The following is a 24,866-nucleotide window of genomic DNA, read 5'->3' on the forward strand; positions in this document are numbered from 1 at the left end:
GGAAACATGCTTGTGTCGATCTCACAGGTGTATCCCCTTAGCCGGGTTCCGGGAAAATGGGTTTGTGGCGGGGCAAGCGGTACTGAAAGCAGAGTCAAAGAAGGTGGAAAAGCACGCGAAAGCTTGTGAGGATAATCAGCATGCCTTTGTCCCTCTGGCGTTTGAAACGTTCGGCTCCTTGGCGCCGGAGGCGGTTCGATTCTTGGCTAGAGTTCAGCATGTGGTCCACAGTAACTTTTCGACCCCTCAGGGGCGAGGCTTTGTTTTTAGTAGATTAAGGTTTTCTATTCAGAAGGTGATGGCGGTGCAGTTTGTTGCCCGTCTACCTGCTATCCTTATGTAATTTGCCCCATGATTAATTTAAAAAAAAATTGTATAAAAAAAATATTATCACTTTTTCAAAAATAGATCGTTAAACACTATGTTATGATTATTTATGTTGTAGAAACATAATAGTCAGATAATTATCCTCTAATATAACCCAAACGCCCTTTAAATAACTTGTTACATCAAACGAAAGTCATTCTTGATAAGAGAGATCTCTTAACTCTAAAAAAGGCCAAAAGGGTGGTGATGGAGGCTATCATTTTTACGGCTTGGTGGGTCTTGTGGCGTTTTTGAAATAAGGCAGTCTTCGACCCTACTTCGAATGGAAAGTTAACTATTTTTGATTTAATTGTTTCCTGTTGGTATTTTGGGTTGTTAATAGAAATCGTAAAGCTAGAGTAGAGTGGGAATGTGGGATCATTGGTTACAAAACTCTTTTACATGCCTAGTAGTTTGCTAGTAACTGCTTTAATAAATATTTTTTTTACGTTGCGCGTTGCGACGAAACCGATCAAATTATAATGTAACAGGTACGTGTTTTGAATATAAAACATGTTGTTTAGAAAGCAAAACCATTAAAACAGTTTAGTTTATCATCGTACTGTTTTATGATACAAAATAAGTACTTCATTTTAAGTACAACTTTGTTTTTAACAGAACTTATAACGGAATGTCGAGGGAAAAAACCAAACAAAACTACGTACTTTAGGTTTTTAGAAAAAAGTTATAAACGTAATTTATTAAAGAAGTATCAAATTAATTGATAAATTAATATATGTTTAAAAAAAGAATTATTAAAAAAATTGGTAAACGAAATATGTGGTTTAAAAAAATAAAAATATATTAGTAAAAGTAAATATAATAATAAACTATTATAGTATTAAAAATTATAATAATGAAAAGCTATATATTATTATAAGAAAAAAGTTACTATTCATGCTTCTTCGTTAACAATATATATATATATATATATATGTATAATGTTCGTTAACAAAATATATATATAGGGTCAGGATTTAGAGAAAATGGTAGAAAGTGTGAGAACTGTGAGAACGCTTATGGATCGTCAGATCAAAACAATCTATGGACTAGATTGGCGTGGTGGCATTTTCGTAAATAACATCACTTTTATTACGTGGACGCGCTTCATTAAGAGTAAAAAAGGTAAAACACTATTTCTCACATAAAACGCCATTGAAAAATAAAACGCCAAATAAATACAAAACGCCAATTTTATCACTGCGTACTTTTTTCTGTGTTTTTATTTAAGCTCTCTGCCTACAAAAACGCCACAAAATATGAAACGCCATAATATATAACGCCAAACCTTACATCCAGATAAATGTTAATTACATTTTTTGTTATAAAAATAATATCCCGCCTAAACTACGCGTCAAAAAAAATTCTATAAATAGAAACGTCTCACCACCTTCCGTTTATCACACCAAAAAAACACACAAAAAACACAGTGGTTGCTAAAAAAATACAACTCAATGTAAAACGCCAAAAAATACAACGATGGCAAACATCTTTTCTTTGATACTCAGTAATGTTCTGCATGAAGTTTCGCTGAATGATTTATTACGTGAGTGTAGTAAGATTGTGCTGCATGAGATGGACAAAATTGAAAAAAGTGGGACTGATGACACCCATATGTCATTCTGTCATCTTTGTTCTTGAAGAATGTTTGGATGATAAGAAGAGACCTATACCAATGTAAATGCTACTTTGGCCTCGATGATTATAATGAAGACGACGGGCAGATAGCATCCACCCACAAAGGGTTGATCTATATCTCCAACATCCACAAAGACACTTCAACACATGAACAAAGAAAATAAACAACGCCAAACCCAAAACGCCATTTATTTGTAACAGTTCTTGTAGTTTCAAAAGAAAAAAGAGACTGATGACACTGAAGATTTAAATAATAAATTGCTTCTACTTTGTTTTTTTTTTTAATTTTTAGTATCTGTTGTTTGTTTTGTAATTTCAGTTAATAAACAACAAAAGTATATTAATACTATAATGAAAAATATAATAAAACACCAAAATAAGCAAATGCTTGTAAAACGCCATCATGCCATAAAACGCCCCAAAAAACTACCAAACTATAATAAAATTACTTTGAACAACTACTATTATAAAAAAAGCGCGAAACAATGTGCAAAGAATATAAAATAAAAAAATTCCAATCGTTATCTAACCGCCATTGGAAAACAAAACGCCATAATTACAACCGTTAACATTTGATGTGTTACACCATAAAAACAGTTGAGTCTGAAAACAAAACACGGTAAACTGCAAAAACGAGTAAAATGAAACGTCGGAAAACATAATTACTAGTATTTAAAAGCAAAATTCTTGGGGAATTAAATTTATTTATCTTTTTCAAAATGCCATAATTACCTGTCATGCGCAGGAAAAAAAAAAGTCAATATAAAAGAAGACCATGAGAACACAAGCTCAAACACGCCAAAAAATTTGACTAAAACGCCACATATTGTCCAAAATGCCAAAAACTTTAAAAATGGCTAATGTTATTGCATGGAGGTTTGAAAGGAAAGAGAAACGATTCATCAAAAAGTTCTCTGATAGGAGAAGGGTAAAGGTAAGGACAATCAAAGCCATGCTTGGAATGAATGAAAAGGTTCAAAATGATATCCTGGCCCTTGGGGTTCCAATGGAAAACGATTGTGAAAGAACCAGAACTGTAATAAAAAGACTGAAGAGAAAATTTCATGCAGAAGATGATGAAGATGATGATGATATTGATGATACTCCTATACCAAAACTTAGCAGTTGGGTGATGCATGAGGAAGAAGGAACGCTTGAAGTGACTTACAAAAAACGGGGTGCAATATTCAAGGCCAATGGAAGAAATGTTGAAGACAGGGTTGCTATCTATCATTGATCAACTCTGTGATTTAGCACCTTCAAACGATCCAAAATCCAAGGATGTAGTGATATTCAAGAATAGGCTGCAGCAAAGAAGAGACGAGCTAATGGCGTTATACGCAAATATGAAATTTGATGATGAAGAATCTGAAGAAAGTGATGAACAAAGCGATGGGTACATCTTTGATGTAATCTCACCTACGGAAGACTATTAGTTTATTTTGATTTCGTATTATTGTAATTTTATAAAATATTAATCTATGGTAATCAATTATTAACAAAAAGATACAAAACGCCAAAAAATGACATGGAAAAAGCCATAACGCCAAAAAAATTAACTACGTGACACAAAAAGAATTAATCCAACGAGAAGAAATCTGGGAAAAACAGTAAAACGCCAAATAATTAATAATTCTATATAACGCCAAAATTATCTTGCACGCAAAAAATAAAGCAGCATGTCAAATGGGAAAAGGAGAAGAATACTAAAAAGACAAAAAAACCCCTCGGGCCCTGATCATGCCCCGCACCACGTGATGAGCAAAGATGCGTTTTCACCGTTCTTATACTTTTTGCCGTTTTCTCCTGAACCCGTTTCTATATACATATATACATATAATGGATGTTCTAACAAATCCAAAAACTAAAATCTTGACTCTAAATTGAAGGGCTTGTAGTTTATCAACATTAAAGTCTGCTTGTAAGATGTTTATTTTCAAGGTGTAGTTAAAAGTTCAACTTCTATAATAGATATAAATGTAGATATAGAGATAGAATTAAAATACGTGTAAATCTATAATCTATAATCTATAATCTATAATCTATAATCTATAATAAAAGAAACCATTTTTGGGACACTTGTCATCATATTAGAGCATCTCTTATAAATAATTATTATTTTAATTTAATCTTTTTTAATTAATTATAGATAACCATCCTATTAAATATTATTTAATTTAATATTTTATGGATAATTATTATTTAGTTTAATCTTCTTCTCAGTTATAATATTATTTAGAGAAAATCACGATTTTGGCCACTATAGTTATATCACTTTTACCCTTTTAGCTCAAAAAAGAATTTTTTTAACATCTGAGCCCCCAACGTCTTCTTTTCTAACCCTTTTGGCCCCTAACACTAACCCCATCCATTAAATGTTAGGGGCCACAATGGTTAAAAAAAGACGTTAGTGGCCAAAAATGTTAGGAAAAAAAAGACGTTGAGGGCTTAAATGTTAAAAAATTCTTTAGAGAAAATTACGATTTTGCCCTGTAGTTATATCACTTTTACCCTTTTAGCCTAAAAAAGAATTTTTTAACATCTGAGCCCCCAACGTCTTCTTTTCTAACCCTTTTGGCCCCTAACACTAACCTCATCCATTAAATGTTAGGGGCCAAAAGGGTTAAAAAAAGACGTTAGGGGCCAAAGAGATTAGAAAAAAAGACGTTGGGGCTTAGATGTTAAAGATTTTTTTAGAGAAAATTACGATTTTGGCCACTGTAGTTATATCACTTTTACCCTTTTAGCCCAATTTTTTTTAACATCTAATCCCCCAACGTCTTCTTTTCTAACCCTTTTGGCCCCTAACACTAACCCCATCCATTAAATGCTAGGGGCCAAAAGGGTTAAAAAAAAGACGTTATGGGCCAAAAAGGTTAGAAAAAAATTCGTACAATACACGAGGTTTTTTAAGGATATATATTTTTTATTATTTAGTACAGAAAATTACATTTATTCAAACCGTGTAATACCCATATTTTTAAAGATGTAATTTTTTTATTATTTGGTATATAAAATTACATTTATTCAACCCCTGTAATAAATGAAGTTTTTTAAAGATGTATTATTTTATTATTTGGTAAACAATATTACATTTATTCAACTCGTGTAATACACGTGCTTTTAAAGATATAACTTTTTTATTTTGTATATAAAATTACATTTATTCAACCTGTACAATATTGTTCTTATAGACATAACTTTTTTATTATTTAATATATAAAATTATATTTATTCAACTTGTGCAATAAAAAAGGTTTTTAAAGATATATTATCTTATTATTTAGTTTATAAATTTATTTATTCAACCCGTGTAATACACGGGGTTATAACCTAGTTAAAAATTAAAAAAAAGCTAGCTAGCAAATTGTATTCTTTGTTAATATGGTTTGACTAAATCTACTTGACAAATCTCAACTATTCGCTTTCACTTTTTGAAAACTATGATGTTTGGGTTCATATGTGATTTAGTATAGACACTTGACTATGACCCAAATTAATACATTGTTTCTTATCAAGGGCAAAGGATAGAAAATCATGGTACCACATACCACATAAAGTACACTTACAAATATTTAATGGGTTAACTTTGTACAATAGTAATCAAGTTTCAAGAGTGTTCTAATTTAATCACTCATAATTGTGACAACTCGAAATTTAGAACCTTTCGTTGTAACTTGCTTGTACATTTTGTGACTAGCTGTCCGGTTAAACTTAATGATAACGTGAACCTTTTATGTGATAAGTGCTTTGTTACGTGTGTATTGTATATATATATATGTGTACGTGTTATATGTGAACCGAGAACCCGACACGAAACAACAAGGAACCCGACTCGAGACCATGAGGTCTCGAGTGAATAGTAATCGGTTTTGGGCCTTGGGCCGAGAACCTTTGGCCGGTTGGGCCTTTGGGCCGTGAACCCCCACTCGAAACCCACTAAGGGTGCAAACACTTGGAACTTGACTATAAATACACCACCTTAGTTATTTGTTACCATTTTGTTGAACATTAGAACACACACACACTTCTACCTTCTCTCCCACTAGAACTCTAGCACGCAAACACATATCCAAGACTCTCGGATCCACTCGGTTGACACAAGAAACTCTCGGATTTGGACTTTGGATCGGCACACACACACACCTCACCAACCGGTTAGTATTTCTTGTTGGTTATTGTTGAATGCTTAGTGTTAAATATGTTCATGATGTGTTTGTGCTTGAATAAATGTATGATAAGATTATGTGATAATATGGTAGTTGAGTTATGCATGATATTTGAAAAGAAATCGGTTCATGAATGCTCTTGTTATATGTTGAAATTTGCATAAATGCTTGATGTTAAAAAATAGATTCATTGTATGATAAAAATGAAGGATGAAATCGGGTTGCACTTGTGATGAAATCGGACATATATAGAAACCGAGTTGTGTGTTATGTTTAGTGTTTTGATGATTGTTCATAGTTGTGGTTGATATAAGTGTTGAAAATGCTATGAACTTAATGAATATAAGTTTGAATATTTGAAGAACACTTTGAATGATAGTTGAAGATTGAAAACCCTTGTGATTTTGATCCATCTTTGACTAATAGCCTGATTAGGAAATATGTTAGTGGGATTCTATTGGTTATTTCCGGATTTGGGCCTGATTATATTGTACCACTAATCTGACTACATCTGCATCAACACGTGAACTTGAAAACGACTGCTACCGACTCGCAATCACCCGGTTGCGACTCGCAACCACAGCGTGATGACTCGAGACCACGCGGTTGCGACTCGCAACCATATCAGGACAAGCCGAAACCGCAGGTTACGAGTCCCGTTGCGACTCGAGACCTCAGCATGATGAACCGAAACCATGGTTGCGACACCGGTTGCGACTCGCAACCATCCATGATCAACACACAGCATGACTCGAGACCATGCTTGCGAGTCCGGTTGCGACTCGAGACCACACTTTTTGGGCCTTAGTTAATGGGCCAGACTGATGGGCTTCTGTGATTATCTGCTTTTACGTGTTTGGGCCTAAGTAGTTGGGCTGAACTTGTGAACCTTATGAGCTACTGTTGATACTGTGAACTGTTACTGCTAAACGTGCTTGCCAAACGTGTTGAACATTTGTGCACTACTTGGTTCGAATCTGATTATACGTGATATCCGTGTTAGGACGTTATTGACTACTTGCGACTTGATTGACTTTCTGTGATTAACTGCCGAGCAAACCAAGGTGAGTTCACACCCTTTACAAAGCATGGGATTCCCTGGGTTGGGAACGGGGTTAAGGAACGTGGATTCCTCGTCTACCTTGGGTAGGACGTCAGTGGTTCAGGAATGTGATTCCTCGTCCGGATGGACGGATAAACGTACTAGACTAAAACTCTATCACGAAGTCCCTCCTTTTTGTATCGACTAATCGCCGGGCCAATGGCGAGCGGGTCATTAGTTAGATAGCGCTATTTAGGTCTGACAAGCCTCACACCGTGCCGCAGAGGACGGGCGTGAACTAATGGATCTGGGGCACGTCAATGATGATAGACATTGATGTTTTCAGGGCACATAAACATGACTACAGTCAGCAATCGATACGGTAACGAGTCTAGTATACACATGGGGTAGCCCCCACGGCTGGAGAGCCAGATGATGTACATGGGGTAGCCCCCACGGCCGAAATGCCTGATAACTACATGGGGTAGCCCCCACGGCCGGAGTGCCGGAGTAACTGGGAATGAACTGGTCACGTCTTTTTAAAATATGGGGTAACCCCCACGGCAGGATGCCAGATAAAGTAAACTGTTTTCGAAACAACTAAAACGAACGCCCACCCGTGAACTCACTCAACTAGTTGTTGACTCGTTACTACATGCTTTGCAGGACCATAGGTACTCAGTGGGAGCTTGCATGGAGGAGGATCGTTGTGGGACAGGGATTGCTACAAGACTATGTTTAACTTGAAATTTTTGGAACTTATGTTATAACTTTAAACTTATGCTTCCGCTTGCAACTTAAACTCATCTGTTTTTGAACACCAATCGTGATGGTTAAACTTTTATAAATACTTATATGCTTGTTCAGTATGATTGGTGGCTGGATCCTGGTCAGTCACGCCTCCAAGCGGTAGTACTCCGCTGGTGGGATTTTGGGGGTGTGACAGATTGGTATCAGAGCCATTGGTTATAGTGAACTTGGTTTTAATAAAGGAGAAACGTTTTTGTTAAAACCAGACTATAACCGGTTTAGTGCTCAACGGTCCACAACGACACTTCGCTCCTCATGCAAGGCTCGACGTTCTAGGTAATATGATGTATGTATATTGCCTACTTGTTAGTTGCGTAGTACATTGCTCATGGTATGCTTGATTAGTATGACTACTGTTGTTTGATCACGTGCGTGCTTACTCTGTCCTACTATCGTACTTTCGCGAACCTCTCTCACACGTATTACTCTTGTTTTGAAGAACCATGTCTGGACGCGTTAACATGACACAAGCCCAGTTGACGGCTTTGATCAACGAACGAGTTGCCGCAGCGCTCGCAGCTGCACACGCAGGAGGTATATCCTGCAGTCCGAAATTGTTCTAGGATCGTTTGGATCCTACTCTCGTGAACCAACCTTTGTGTTAAACTCTGTCTTTTCTTTCACCTACCTTAGGTCAGTATGCTCAGGCACCGGTGTGCACTTTTAAGACCTTTATGGACTGTCGACCCACAACTTTTAGCGGCACTGAAGGAGCAGTAGGTCTCCTACACTGGTTTGAGAAACTGGAGTCTGTGTTCGAAATGTGTGAATGCCCTGAAGCGCGCAAGGTAAAGTATGCTACTGGTACTCTCGAGGGTTTGGCTCTCACGTGGTGGAATGCTCAGGTGCAGATGTTAGGGTTGGTTGCTGCCAACGCCACCCCATGGGAAACTTTCAAGGAAATGATCAGGGAGGAATACTGCAGCCGTGACGACATTCACAAACTGGAAGATGAGTTCTACAATCTTAAGATGTCGGGATCGGAGATTGAGGCATACACTAAGAGATCGCATGAGCTTGCCTTGTTGTGTCCTACTATGGTGGATCCTCCGTATAAGCGAATTGAACTCTATCTCAAGGGCTTGGTGCCAGAAATCCAAAGTCATGTGACTTCAGCGAGGTTGACTACTATCCAGCAGGTTGTACAGTTAGCTCACCGTCTCACTGACCAAGCGGTGGAGCAGAACAAGTTACCGAAGCGTATAGGTGCTGCAACTACTTCTGGTGCTTCTAGTGGGGATAAACGGAAATGGGATGGAACTTCAAGTAGGGGTTCAACTTCGGTGCAAACTCAGTCTCAGCAGAGAAAGACGGACGATCACAAGAGCCCTAGTCAGCAATCGTCCGGTGGTCAAAGTCATGGTGGGTACAAAGGAAATCACCCCAAATGCAATCGTTGCAACCTACACCACAGTGGGCCATGCACCAGGGGCAACTGTCATCGATGCAACAAGCCTGGTCATGTTGCAAAGGATTGCAGAAGCGCATACCCCGTCAACCAGAATCGTCAGCAACCTCAGCAGAATCAGCGACAGCAGCAGGGTAACAACAAAGGGTGCTTTCAGTGTGGAGCTGAAGGTCACTTCAAGAAAGATTGTCCCCAACTAAACCAGAACAACAACAACAACAATCAGGGGAATGGTAACAATGGGAACAACAACAACAATGGTGCTAGGGGACGAGTGTTCGTGATTGGTCAAGGTGAAGCAAGGAATGATCCCAACGTGGTGACGGGTAAGTTCCTTCTCGACGACTTTTATGTTACAGTCTTATTTGATTCGGGTGCCGATACTAGCTATGTGTCCCTAGAAGTTAGTAAGATGCTTAAGCGTATTCCTACACCCCTGAGCGACAAGCACACTGTAGAGCTAGCTAATGGTAAGAGTTTGGAAGCCTCACACGTAGTCAAGGGTTGCCAGCTTATTCTCGCTAACCAGACTTTCTCTATTGATCTTATTCCTATTGTCTTGGGTAGTTTCGACGTTGTCATTGGGATGGATTGGTTATCCCAACACCGAGCAGAGATCCTTTGCAACGAGAAGATCGTTCGTATTCCTGGTTTAGGCAGTGAACCTCTCATGATTCGTGGCGACAAGAGAAGTGCTGTTGAGAACATCATCTCTCTTCTAAAAGCCCAGAAATGCTTACGAAAGGGCCACACTGCGATTTTGGCTCTAGTTACTGATACCACAGAGAAGGAGAAGAAGCTAGAAGATTTTCCCGTTGTACGCGACTATCCTGAGGTATTCCCTGAGGAATTACCTGGTCTTCCGCCCCATCGCCAAGTCGAGTTTCAGATTGATCTAGCTCCTGGAGCCGCGCCTGTAGCCCGTGCACCTTATCGTTTAGCGCCATCAGAGTTGGAAGAACTCTCCACGCAACTACAAGAACTCTTGGATAAGGGTTTTATTCGTCCTAGCTCATCGCCTTGGGGAGCTCCAGTGTTATTTGTGAAGAAGAAGGATGGTACCTTCAGAATGTGTATCGACTATCGCGAACTCAACAAAGTGACTGTGAAGAATCGTTATCCTCTACCGCGTATTGACGACTTGTTCGACCAATTGCAGGGGTCGAGTTACTACTCAAAGATCGATCTGAGATCGGGATATCACCAGTTGAGAGTTCGGGAAGAGGATGTCTCTAAAACGGCCTTTAGGACTCGATATGGGCACTATGAGTTTTTGGTCATGCCGTTTGGGCTGACGAACGCACCGGCAGTTTTTATGGATTTGATGAATCGAGTGTGCAAACCGTATCTGGACAAGTTTGTCATAGTCTTTATCGACGACATCTTGATCTATTCTAAGAGCAAAGAAGAGCACGAACAACATCTACGACTTATTTTGGAACTCCTTCGGAAGGAACAGCTTTACGCGAAATTCTCGAAATGCGACTTCTGGCTTCGTGAAGTCCATTTCCTAGGGCATGTGGTGAACAAGGATGGGATTCACGTTGATCCATCCAAAGTGGAATCTATTAAGAACTGGCCTGCACCCCGTACACCAAAGGAGATTCGCCAATTCTTGGGATTGGCAGGTTACTACAGGAGATTCATTAAGGATTTTTCTAAGATCGCGCAGCCTCTCACTTTGTTAACACAGAAAGGCGTTGTTTATCATTGGGGAAATGCACAAGAATTAGCTTTTCAGCATCTAAAGGATAGACTCTGTAGTGCACCTATCCTTTCACTGCCAGAGGGCACAGAAGATTTTGTGGTTTACTGTGATGCATCAATTCAAGGTCTTGGTTGTGTATTGATGCAACGAGATAAAGTCATAGCTTACGCCTCACGACAACTTAAAGTTCACGAGAAGAACTACACGACACATGATTTAGAGCTGGGAGCTGTTGTTTTCGCACTTAAACTATGGCGGCATTACCTGTACGGAACCAAGTGCGCCATCTACACCGACCACAGAAGTTTAGAACACATATTCAAGCAGAAGGAACTGAATATGCGGCAGCGACGATGGGTCGAACTGCTGAATGATTACGAGTGCTCTATCAGGTATCACCCGGGCAAGGCCAATGTTGTGGCAGACGCCCTCAGTCGAAAGGACACTACGCCTAAGCGCGTAAGAGCTTTACAACTCACGATCCATTCTAGTCTACCTTCGCAAATACGAGCTGCTCAGATAGAGGCACTGAAACCAGAAAACGTTAGAGCAGAAGCTCTACACGGGTCAAGACAACGCTTAGAACAGAAGGAAGACGGCGCTTATTATGTAACAGGACGCATTTGGGTCCCACTCTATGGCGACTTACGCGAACTTGTGATGGATGAAGCGCACAAATCTCGCTACTCGGTACACCCTGGTTCGGACAAGATGTACCACGATATTAAAACTACGTATTGGTGGCCTAGCATGAAGGCCCACATAGCAACTTACGTCAGCAAGTGTTTGACTTGTGCGCGAGTCAAGACGGAATATCAGAAACCTTCAGGCCTACTCCAACAACCAGAGATACCACAATGGAAATGGGAGCAAATTTCCATGGATTTCGTTACTGGCCTACCTAGATCACAGCGCGGAAACGATACTATCTGGGTGATCGTGGATCGACTCACAAAATCCGCACACTTTTTGGCAATCAAGGAGACGGATAAGTTCTCCACTCTAGCGGAGATATACCTCAAGGAAGTTGTTTCAAGGCACGGGGTGCCCACCTCTATTATCTCTGATCGAGATGCACGCTTTACTTCGGAACTGTGGCAGGCAATGCACAAGTCTTTTGGATCACGTTTAGATATGAGCACAGCGTATCACCCACAGACGGACGGGCAGTCCGAGCGAACTATTCAGACCTTAGAAGATATGCTTCGCGCTTGCGTAATCGACTTTGGCAACAGCTGGGAAAGGCATCTGCCACTCGTAGAATTCTCGTACAATAACAGCTACCACACCAGCATTAAAGCTGCTCCGTTTGAGGCATTGTACGGACGTAAATGCCGATCACCCCTCTGTTGGGCAGAGGTGGGGGATAGTCAGATCACTGGTCCAGAACATGTGGTAGACACTACTGAGCGGATTGCTCAAATACGACAACGTATGGCGGCCGCTCGTGACCGTCAGAAGGCATACGCCGATAAGGGCAGGAAACCACTTGAGCTCCAGGTTGGGGAGCGGGTTTTACTCAAGGTTTCACCCTGGAAGGGTGTGGTTCGTTTTGGTAAACGCGGCAAACTCAACCCACGATACGTTGGACCTTTCGAAATCCTTGAGAAAATAGGCAAGGTGGCCTACAGACTGAAATTACCAGCAGAACTCGGGGCAGTTCACAACGTTTTCCATGTGTCAAATCTGAAGAAGTGTCTGTCAGATGAGACGCACGTAGTTCCTCTGAAGGAACTCACGATCGACGAACAGTTGAAATTCGTCGAAGAACCTGTCGAGATCACGGACCGGGATGTTAAGGTCCTCAAGAGCACTAGAATACCTCTTGTTCGAGTTCGTTGGAACTCACGTCGCGGCCCAGAGTTTACCTGGGAGCGCGAAGATCGGATGAAACAAAAGTATCCCCAACTGTTTGAGAACAGTACAAACGCTACTGAGGCTGAAGCTACGGAATTTCGGGACGAAATTCCAGATCAACGGGGGGTGGATGTGACACCCCAGGATAACCGGGAAAACCATGCAACTTGACTAGCTTCCTCAGTGAGTGCCATCAAATTTCGGGACGAAATTTCTTTCAACTTGGGGATGATGTGACAACTCGAAATTTAGAACCTTTCGTTGTAACTTGCTTGTACATTTTGTGACTAGCTGTCCGGTTAAACTTAATGATAACGTGAACCTTTTATGTGATAAGTGCTTTGTTACGTGTGTATTGTATATATATATATGTGTACGTGTTATATGTGAACCGAGAACCCGACACGAAACAACAAGGAACCCGACTCGAGACCATGAGGTCTCGAGTGAATAGTAATCGGTTTTGGGCCTTGGGCCGAGAACCTTTGGCCGGTTGGGCCTTTGGGCCGTGAACCCCCACTCGAAACCCACTAAGGGTGCAAACACTTGGAACTTGACTATAAATACACCACCTTAGTTATTTGTTACCATTTTGTTGAACATTAGAACACACACACACTTCTACCTTCTCTCCCACTAGAACTCTAGCACGCAAACACATATCCAAGACTCTCGGATCCACTCGGTTGACACAAGAAACTCTCGGATTTGGACTTTGGATCGGCACACACACACACCTCACCAACCGGTTAGTATTTCTTGTTGGTTATTGTTGAATGCTTAGTGTTAAATATGTTCATGATGTGTTTGTGCTTGAATAAATGTATGATAAGATTATGTGATAATATGGTAGTTGAGTTATGCATGATATTTGAAAAGAAATCGGTTCATGAATGCTCTTGTTATATGTTGAAATTTGCATAAATGCTTGATGTTAAAAAATAGATTCATTGTATGATAAAAATGAAGGATGAAATCGGGTTGCACTTGTGATGAAATCGGACATATATAGAAACCGAGTTGTGTGTTATGTTTAGTGTTTTGATGATTGTTCATAGTTGTGGTTGATATAAGTGTTGAAAATGCTATGAACTTAATGAATATAAGTTTGAATATTTGAAGAACACTTTGAATGATAGTTGAAGATTGAAAACCCTTGTGATTTTGATCCATCTTTGACTAATAGCCTGATTAGGAAATATGTTAGTGGGATTCTATTGGTTATTTCCGGATTTGGGCCTGATTATATTGTACCACTAATCTGACTACATCTGCATCAACACGTGAACTTGAAAACGACTGCTACCGACTCGCAATCACCCGGTTGCGACTCGCAACCACAGCGTGATGACTCGAGACCACGCGGTTGCGACTCGCAACCATATCAGGACAAGCCGAAACCGCAGGTTACGAGTCCCGTTGCGACTCGAGACCTCAGCATGATGAACCGAAACCATGGTTGCGACACCGGTTGCGACTCGCAACCATCCATGATCAACACACAGCATGACTCGAGACCATGCTTGCGAGTCCGGTTGCGACTCGAGACCACACTTTTTGGGCCTTAGTTAATGGGCCAGACTGATGGGCTTCTGTGATTATCTGCTTTTACGTGTTTGGGCCTAAGTAGTTGGGCTGAACTTGTGAACCTTATGAGCTACTGTTGATACTGTGAACTGTTACTGCTAAACGTGCTTGCCAAACGTGTTGAACATTTGTGCACTACTTGGTTCGAATCTGATTATACGTGATATCCGTGTTAGGACGTTATTGACTACTTGCGACTTGATTGACTTTCTGTGATTAACTGCCGAGCAAACCAAGGTGAGTTCACACCCTTTACAAAGCATGGGATTCCCTGGGTTGGGAACGGGGTTAAGGAACGTGGATTCCTCGTCTACCTTGGGTAGGACGTCAGTGGTTCAGGAATGTGATTCCTCGTCCGGATGGACGGATAAACGTACTAGACTAAAACTCTATCACGAAGTCCCTCCTTTTTGTATCGACTAATCGCCGGGCCAATGGCGAGCGGGTCATTAGTTAGATAGCGCTATTTAGGTCTGACAAGCCTCACACCGTGCCGCAGAGGACGGGCGTGAACTAATGGATCTGGGGCACGTCAATGATGATAGACATTGATGTTTTCAGGGCACATAAACATGACTACAGTCAGCAATCGATACGGTAACGAGTCTAGTATACACATGGGGTAGCCCCCACGGCTGGAGAGCCAGATGATGTACATGGGGTAGCCCCCACGGCCGAAATGCCTGATAACTACATGGGGTAGCCCCCACGGCCGGAGTGCCGGAGTAACTGGGAATGAACTGGTCACGTCTTTTTAAAATATGGGGTAACCCCCACGGCAGGATGCCAGATAAAGTAAACTGTTTTCGAAACAACTAAAACGAACGCCCACCCGTGAACTCACTCAACTAGTTGTTGACTCGTTACTACATGCTTTGCAGGACCATAGGTACTCAGTGGGAGCTTGCATGGAGGAGGATCGTTGTGGGACAGGGATTGCTACAAGACTATGTTTAACTTGAAATTTTTGGAACTTATGTTATAACTTTAAACTTATGCTTCCGCTTGCAACTTAAACTCATCTGTTTTTGAACACCAATCGTGATGGTTAAACTTTTATAAATACTTATATGCTTGTTCAGTATGATTGGTGGCTGGATCCTGGTCAGTCACGCCTCCAAGCGGTAGTACTCCGCTGGTGGGATTTTGGGGGTGTGACAATAATTTTTTTTGGTTCCAATTAGGGCATTCAAGTTTCATTTGATGTTTCAATCCTAGATATTTAACCTAAATAGAAGGTTATCCATCCTACATGGCAATTGTTTAGGTTTTTTATTTAAAAAATTTGTTGACATGGCACATAAATGCCAAATGGATTAGAAAAAAATGTGAAATAGGTTTACAAAATTTTTAAAAAATTGCAGAAAAGTTAAAAAAATGTGAAAAAAATTAAAAAATGTGATTTTTTTTCAAAATATCTAAAAAGTTATAAAAGAAGATAAACAACTAACGATAAAATTTCAACTTTAGTCATTCTCCCATTACAAATAGAATGCCAAAACCGGTCTTAATACACCAAATACGTCCAAACGAGTCAAAATAAACCAAATACGTCCAAACGGGTCGAAATACACCAAAATACGTCCACGCAAATCGCCGAAACTCAGCCCTAACGAAATCTGAATCTCGTTCAAAACACAAACCGGCAGTGCGAAAAAAGTAGAATCACGTACGAATGCAGGGTAGGGTTTACAATTGTTATAGTTGATTGTTTTGGGTTTAGATTTGTTTGTAATCTATACATATAATAAAGTAAACCAATGTGTGACACGTGTCATTCATTGGATGCACCTATTTTTGGGTTTTCCCGCCTTTCTTTCATATTTATTTTCTAATAATTTATCTTCTAATTTGTAGATAATATTAATAGAAAAATGTTTATCTGATAATTATAACCCTTTTATTGAAATTTGAAAAAGGTTTCACGCTTTTTTGGATTTTATTAAAATTGACTACATTATATAATTATAAGTTTGAATATATATGTCAAAATTAAAAATTATTCTTCAAAAATTCAGTAACATCCATACTCTATATATACATTTAGAAAAATGTTAATAATTGCAAATAATACTAAATAGAAAAATGTTAATTGAATACAAAAAAAAAATATAGGATCTCATCAAATGTATATCGATTACTTAAATGAGTATACACATGCATGGGTGGTGATAAGGGTGTGCGGGGAGGACCACCGCACAGGGTCTGTGATTTCGAGGGGCACGTGTTTTTTATAAAAAAAAACCCGATATCTATGTTAATTTTTTTTAAAATAGCATACCAAACATGCTCTTAGTGAGCCCAATACCCATTGGCATTAGCTTTAGGGCATGTTTGGCTAAGCTTTCTGAAAAAACTTATTGACTTATTGGCTTTTTGAAAAGTCATAATCTACAAAATGATGTTTGACAATATGGGTGTATGTGAGAGGAAAAAACCAATAAGTCAATAAGACACTCCATACTGACTTTTTCAAAACCCCAATAAGTCTATAAGTTGTTTCAAAAAACATAACCAAACATGCTCTTACTGAGCCCAATACCCATTTATTTTAAAATTAAATAATAATATTAAAACATTATGAAAGAACATATTTTTTCGAGCTCAAACAGTGTACATGAATTCTTATAGACGACTCTGTACACATGTATGAGATTTTTTTACTACTATTATTATTAGTTTTATTATTTATCAAATATATATAAATGTCTCCGTCTTTGATTTGCATTTACAAGAAATATTTATTATATAGTTTAAATTGTTCAACCCGTGTAACACACGGGGAACTAACCTAGTTTTTTTATATTTGTTTGATTTGATTTACGATTTGTAATATTTGATCCTTTTAGGTTTTGATTTATTATATTTCTATTTTTTATTCCATGTCATCATGTTTTAAAAAAAAAGTTAAATAAATGCCATGTAGTCCTATGACCTGCTATTCAAGTAAAATATCTAGCATTAGAACACTAAAATAAAGTTGAATGATGTAATTGGAACAATAAATTTTATTAGTGATCTAATTGAAACACTCCTAAAACTTCATTACTATTATGTAACTGATGAAACAATGGTTAACCGGGCAGGGTTAACACACTGGTCTCGTCAAGAAGGGTTAATCCCTTCCTCTCGGAGATCGCTGGCTGGGTCACCGGTGGATGATCTCCTGCACAAGGAAACAAGCCGTGACTCGTAACAAGGAGGATGGGGTGGGGGGTGCTCCTTGTTACCACTCTCCGGCGTGAGAATCAGTAGTTTGCTTGGGAAGCAAAGCAAGATAGTAGTAGTGAGAGAGTTGTGAAGAGATGCCTCAAACCTGGTTTGGGGTCGGTATTTATAGCCGAGGAGTGAAGGAGGAGATTGATGGATGGGCTGACGACGAGCTGCACCGTTGCAGGTGTGTCAGTCTCGCCGGCCGTGGGGGTTACGCCACGTCAGCCCATTGCTTTAATAGCTCTGACAGGGGACTGTCGCCGGCGCCACTTGCCTCGTGGTGTCAGCCACTTGCCTGGCGTGTCAGTCCACTTGTTGGATATGCAGGGTGCGGTGCGAGCCGCATCGCTGCATGCGGTAACGCCTGAAGTTACCGCGTCTCCTACTTGTGATCAAGAAACACGCGAGATGCGGTGTTGGCCGCATCATCATATGTGGAGACTATTTGCTCGCTTCCCTTGTCGTGACGAAAATGGCCATATGATGCGGTGCCAGCCGCATCGATATGTTCATCTTCTTTTGTACTTGGGTCAAGCTATTCATCTTCGAACCGAATGGGTTCGAAGGATGTGACCGCATGGGTGCGGTTTGCTTACTGGTAGGGGTTTGTTTGATGCGGGTAATGGTCGTTTTGGGACCATACCCCTTCAAGTCCCCCCAGTCTAGTGTTGCTACCTTGTGCAAGTTGCACGTGGGAGGAACACTGGACTTATGGTGTAGGAAGGTAGTTTGGCAGTCTGGAGAAAATTCTAGGCCAGATCAAGGTGGTGATCTGGTAAAAAATCCGGCTATGCCTCTTCCGTGCCGGTGAAGGGGTTTCGCTTGATGCGAAATTCTCAGCCGTTGCATGTCATCAGGTGGGTTGCCACCTGTTGTTGTGTTGAAGGCCTGTTAGGGACCTTCATAGTAATGCTGCCCAAACTTCGAACCAACCTCTGGGATGGTGGTTCGAAGGTTTGCACATGTTTCGAACCTCTTGGAGGTGGTTTCTTCTTCGAACCATTTGCCAGAATGGTGCACGAAGAAGAAAAGAAAAGCTTGTTAAACCAACCTTTGCGGTCGGGTTTGGAGGTTTTGGATGTTGTGTTAGAACTTTGCTCAAGTTCTATGTTCAGCATCCTATGATGAGATGACCATCCCTTTTTTGTGGGGTGTTCGTGTTCGTCTTGATAGCTCTCAAGTAACCGTACGTTCTTTGCGGTTACTTCGTTGCGTCATTGTTGGCCCTGTTTGGTCGAACAATGTGGATCTAAACTATGGGTAAATAAACATGGTCATAGGCAAGGGGATGCCCATCGGTGTTTATTCCATGCGATCCATTGGTAGGTAAACAAAGTCCTAAGCAGACTTGTTACCGCGGTCCGTTGGCAGGTAAACAAAGTCATAGGCAGACTTGTTACCGCTGTTCGGACACTTGCTGCTTGATAAGTGCTTGTTTAGAGCATGTATCTGCGTTCTTTCTGGAGCCACTTTCCTTCACGCTCCAATACCGAGTTTATAACGAGGTCGCCTCGTTCGGTGATGTGGAGTGAGCTTTGCTCTTCCGTAGCAACCACTCTGCGGAAGCTATGATTATGTCTGTAGCTCTTCATGGGTGTCTGCGATGTTGCAGTCCCATTTTCGCTCAAAGTGTGCTTGTTGCACGGATGTAACTCTTGAAGGTTCAGGAGTCAGGGTTGCTGATGTGCGGGCGCGTAGATTCCGTTCCTTCTTTTTTCTGAAGAAGTTGTTCATGCACCCTCTGTGGTTGTGAACCGGACAGGAGGGATTTGAAGCTTGAAGAGAATGAAGGCAATGCGCTTTGCCTGTTCCTGAGATGCGGTTCAGTCCAAAGAACAACACTGGTTCTGAGCATCTGACACATCTGAATGGGTTCATGTGTGTCACTTCCGCATATTTCACGTGTGCTCGTGAGTGATGCGGAAAAGGTAATATATCCCTTTATAGTATAGATAGATATATTTCTACCTATTTTTTAGGGTATATAAAAAAACGACATGCGGTATGGGTTATGGTGCGGTAAACCAGAAAAACCGCATGCCGCTTATGTTTTTTGGATAATGTTGTCGCTTTTTCTTGCCTACGTGGCTTGATCGCACGTGTGAGTTGGTAGAAGTTGGTGAGACGTTTCTGCATGTGCTGAAATGAAAGGACATTTGCACTGCCCGAGGCATTAAATGCACTGTAGCAGGGAGTGTAAACGTCTTCTTTGTCAGGCGCGTGGGCGGCCACGCGCGCGTGATAACCGTCAGCGAAAACGGCGCTCGACACGTGTTGTTGCAAGATACGCTCTTTTTGAACGTGATGATTTGCTTTCTCCCTCCGCATTAATTGCGATGGGTATATAAGGGGAAAACCGTTCGTGGTTTCCTCTCACTTGGTCGAAAATTCAAAAAATTTGCCGTTTGAGAGAAAGTTGTCATCTGTCTTCTCCAACGATTCTTTCTGAAATTCCGGTGAGGTTTCTAGTGTTTCTGTTCACCATCTTCTGTTTCTTTGATATTTTTGATGGCTGAACCATCTAGTCCACACAATGTGGAGGGTGAAAACCCTGAACGGCCTTTAGTGGCCGAAGAAGAAGAAGATGGAACTGCCGGTAGTGGATTACCGGCGCTGAAGTGGACCAGGAAAAGCTTTGATCGCCTTATGCTTGAGGTCCAAATGCCCTCTGAGTATGGGGCTCGGTACCCATCAGAGGGTGATACTGGTGCCGACGCTCCGGCCGGTTATGTGACCATGTGGTCCGATTTCTTCGGAGATTGTAACCTCCGATTACCGTTGACGGTGTTTGTTGTGGATATCTTGGAGTGGTACAAGGTCCACATTTCTCAAGTGAGTCCGTTGGGGATGATTCGGATTCGTAATTTTGAGTTTACCTTCCGTGCTCTTGGCATAGAGCCTACCGTCGGAGATTTCCGACGGTTTTATCAGATGACAGTGTCCATGGGTTTCTTTTCGTTTCGTCAACGAGATGGTAGCCCAAAGCTGATGACTCCCCCTAAGGGGATGACGATGTGGAAGAAAAAGTTCTTCTATATCAAGTCTGCTGCCCTTGCTGTGGATATGACGTTTCGGAATGTGACCGAGACGATCATAGGAGAGACCATTGCGATGCCCAGTTTGAAATCAGTGCAGTGGTTCCCGCAGCTGCAGACTATTGAGTCTGTGAAGTTGACCAATACGCAACTATGGCTGTTGCGTATGATGTTGAGGAGGGGCAAGAACTCGAAACCCGTGGTGCGGGAAAAGAGCGGTGGTATGTACTTTTTGTTTCTTTACGTTCTTTATCCTTACGTGTGTTACTGACTTTTGTGTCTACTATCAGAAGATGCTCCCGCATGGAGGATGTTTGCTCCGGATTTCGAGGGTACGGTTGCGACCGTAGTTTGTGCGGATGGTGAACAGGATCACAACACTATCATCCGTAGTAACTTCCGGGTGCCTACTGCGGCTGCACTGGCAGTTGAGTTGCCAGTAGGCAAAGGTATACTATCGAAGCTTTGCCACTTGTGTTGATCATGTTGTGTTATTGACGTATTGATTCCATGCAGGTGATCTTGGGGCCTTGGGGGACCCTGAAGCGAAAGGTGTGCCAAAGAGGCAAACTGTGAAGGGCGTGCGCTTTCGCCAAAAGAAGATAAAGGAGGTCACTACTGTGCCTCATCTGGTGCCGCAGGCAGCAGGTATCTCTCATTCCTCTTTTCGTCGACACAAGGATTATGTGATAGTATCTGATACCCTTGAGGGTTTGAGTGCAGCCGCGGAGTCACGTTCTGGTGCTGCGAAGAAGCAGGCAGAAGAGGCGGCTGCGGGAGGGACAGCTGCGGGTCCCCCTGTGATTGGTGAGAAGAGGAGGCCAGAGCAGAAAGCTGCTGGTGGTGTTGAAACCAAACGTCGGAGACTAGTAACCAAAAGGTCTGCTCCGGCGCAGAAAAAACCTGCGGTTGTCGTTGGTAAGTGTAGGCTATCTAGTCGTAACTGTTGTGTAACTAGTTCTGATAGCTATTTGACTTTTTTGCAGAGCGTCAAGATGAAGATTTTTCTATCTTCGATGCTCCGGAGTCCCCTCCGCGTGCCATGGGTGCGGGTGGAACGGAGGTGCCGTCGACACCTCCCGTCAAGGTGGTACCTGAGTCAACCGTGCAGAAGGAGGGTACCGCAGAGAATGCTGCGGCCCAGATATTTGATACTGTCGACTCGTCCAACAACCTGATCTCTCCCAATGAGGGAGACGATTTGAGTTTGCGGTTCACTGCTACTGGGAAGCAACATTCTGATGCTGAACCGCAAAAAACTGGCGCTGAAGCGCGGCAGCATGATGCTGGGCCGCAGAAGTCTGCGGTTGATAAGGGTACCAGCTCGTCGGCCGGTGGTGCGGGGTATGATGGGCCTCCAATTCAGCCTGGGGAGTCTGAATTGGAGTATTACTACCGCACCTACTCCCAGGATCGCAGTATGGTGTACCATCGACCCCCCTGGACTGTATTGCAGGGGGATGATATTGCTAACGATCCTGCGGCCTGCAGGGAGATCTTGGGCGGTCTGGGGACCCCCTTTGAAGTTGAGCGGGCTCGTGCCGCACCGCGGGAGCTGCGTATAAACCAGCTCTCGACCATGTTGGTAGGGACTTCCATTGTGGCGAATGCCATGTTGGAAGACTATAAAGTTCTGAGCCGCCGTGAAGAAGAGGCTGTCCGCCTGCGGGCGGAGGCGGAAAAGCTGGTCCAAGCTGCTCGTGTGGGTGCAGAGCAGCTGGAAAAAGATAAAGCTGCTTTTGAGAAGCAGAAACAGACCGCTGAGTGGGCTGCCACTGCCCAACTGAAACAGGTGCGTACCCTTGCTAAACTCCTTGCTGATGAGCGTAAGCGTTGGGAGGAAATTTCATCCAACGAGCGCAAGAAGTGGAACGAATCTTGGGCTAAGCAGAACAATCTTCTGTTTCATACTCGGCAGGAGCTAGCAAACGCCAAGGCGGCAAATGTTGCCTTGGGCAATGAAAAAGCTGCGGCTGAGGCCGCATCGGCTAAAGCGCTGCAGGCGAAGGACGAGGTCCTAAAGGCGCTTGAAGAGGCCAAAGAAGCCGGGGCTCGTGCCTCAAAGGCTCATGAAGAGGCCGCAGAGAAGGAGAGCCGTGCTTCCAAGGCTCTTGAAGAGGCGAATGCGGAGCGCATTCGTTTAGGCAAAGTTGTTGAAAGCCTGCAGGTATGTTTCTTTAACGTTGTTGCTTTCGTCTTTATTGTTTTCAAAATATTCACCGAGTGAACTGTTTGCTGTTCTTGTAACAGGCTGAGGTTCAAGCCCGGGAGGTCGCGGTTACAGATCTTACTGCCCGCGTGTCTGCTGCGGAGAAGCGGGCTGACGCTGCTGCTGAGGCCAAGGATGCCTTGGTGTCCTCTTTTAACCAACTGGAAGCTGACCGTGAGTGGTTGCGGACTCACGGCATCGCGCGTGTAAGTATCCTTTGCCTTTACATTTGCTTGGATTAGCACTCAAGACTTATGATCTTTTTACTGCAGATTGTTGAGGCTATAATGAATGCCCCTAAGACCTCATCTGGATTGGACCTGGTCAAGGAACGTGCGCGCGAGGCTGGCTTCAAGGCTGGTTTTAACCGCTGCATTGGGCACATCAATGTACTATCCGCAGGCGGTTATACCGATCAGGCATCCGGGTTCCGTGATGTGGATACCGAGGGTCGTCTGAAAGCGGCCGTAGCCTCCTTTTATGATACGCCCCTTGCCTGTGTAGGGGAGCTGGACGAGTGTTTGGAGGTTGCGGACTATGTCGACCGCTTGCGGATGCTTTATCCGGATGTGGAAGAGGAAGAACCCGCTGGTGGTGTCGGAGGAGACACGGGGACCAGCGGTACAAAATAGGGTTTAGGTTGGCTAGTGTGCCTCCTTTTTTGTATTCCTCTTGTATAGAATAGGAACTTTATGTAAATTCCGTAAGCATCATGTGGATACTTGAATTTTTTGAATATAAAGTTTCTTTGTTCAGTTTATACAAGTGTTTTTAATTCTTGCATGTCTGAACGTGTGTATGCGTAATCTTTACCCATTTATGAACGGGGTCAAGTATACTCCATACTTTTGTTGTATGGGTATGCATCAATTCTGTTATTTACCGTGTGAGGGTTTTTAGAATTGCGTAAACTTTGTAAAAGCTTATATTACCGGAACTCTACCCATTTGTGAATGCGGTCGAGTGTACTCCATACCTTTGTCGTATGAGTCCGCGTCAATTCCATTGTTTGCCTTTTTGGGCTCAGGAATTGTGTTTAAGTGTTTAACAAAAACTTGTGTATCCGGCCGGATAAAACATGCAAGTCTGTTTGCCTTTTGCTGGCCTATTACAATATTTGTGTGTGGTTACCACTTTGTATGGGTATCACGAATGAAGATTTTGCCAATCTGTTTTTGGGATACCGCAAAGTGGAACACGCATTTGTAATAGTAATAACAAACAATAATGTAGAAAATTGCTTATTTATTTATTTGCAAATGGCCTGCGGCCCAATAGGTTACATAGAGAGTGTAAGAACATAGCTTACATATAGCAGCGTCTAAGCTGTTGTGCGTTCCATGTTCTGGCGATAGGTTCGCCCTCTAGTGTTTGTAACCTGTATGCGCCCTTCCCTAAGACCTCGCTGATGAGGTAGGGTCCTTCCCACTTGGGGGCAAGTTTTCCTGGGCGCTCGGCGTTAGATGCCTCGTTGTCACGTAGGACGTAGTCCCCTGGATTGAAAGTACAAACGCGGACTCGCGCGTTGTAATACTTTTCCAGTTTGGATTTGTATTTGGCCTCGTTGATGGCGGCGTTCTCGCGCCTTTCTTCTAGGAGGTCCAAATCGATCCTACGTTCCCTGTTGTTGTCTAGCTTTTCGATAGCCAACATTCTAGGAGATGGGAGGCCCATTTCCGCGGGTATCACCGCTTCAGACCCGTAGACGAGGCTGAAAGGTGTTTCCCCATTGCTTGTTTTTGGGCTAGTGCGGTGAGCCCATAAGATGCTTGGGAGTTCATCGACCCAGCCACGCCTGGCTGTTCCCAATCGTGCTTTGATTCC

General features: G+C 42.2%; 1 protein-coding gene across 1 annotated transcript; it reads left to right on the forward strand.

Moving 5' to 3' along the window:
• The first annotated feature begins 21,558 nt into the window (after window positions 1-21,558).
• On the forward strand, window positions 21,559-22,398 carry LOC118491074. The gene is made up of 3 exons (XM_035988540.1): window positions 21,559-21,751; window positions 21,820-22,177; window positions 22,290-22,398. Exons 2-3 carry the CDS (start codon window positions 21,876-21,878, stop codon window positions 22,396-22,398), a joined length of 411 nt encoding a protein of 136 aa, XP_035844433.1. The 5' UTR covers window positions 21,559-21,751; window positions 21,820-21,875.
• The last annotated feature ends 2,468 nt before the right edge of the window (window positions 22,399-24,866 follow it).

This window comes from Helianthus annuus, chromosome 1 (assembly GCF_002127325.2).
Source record: "Helianthus annuus cultivar XRQ/B chromosome 1, HanXRQr2.0-SUNRISE, whole genome shotgun sequence".
Classification (NCBI taxonomy): domain Eukaryota; kingdom Viridiplantae; phylum Streptophyta; class Magnoliopsida; order Asterales; family Asteraceae; genus Helianthus; species Helianthus annuus.

Coding starts and splice junctions, on each gene's coding strand:
- LOC118491074 (XM_035988540.1), top strand. CDS start 21,876: ATGGGTGCGGGTGGAACGGAGGTGCCGTCGACACCTCCCGTCAAGGTG. Junction 22,178..22,289: donor TCGTCGGCCGGTGGTGCGGG/GTATGATGGGCC, acceptor ACTGTATTGCAG/GGGGATGATATTGCTAACGA.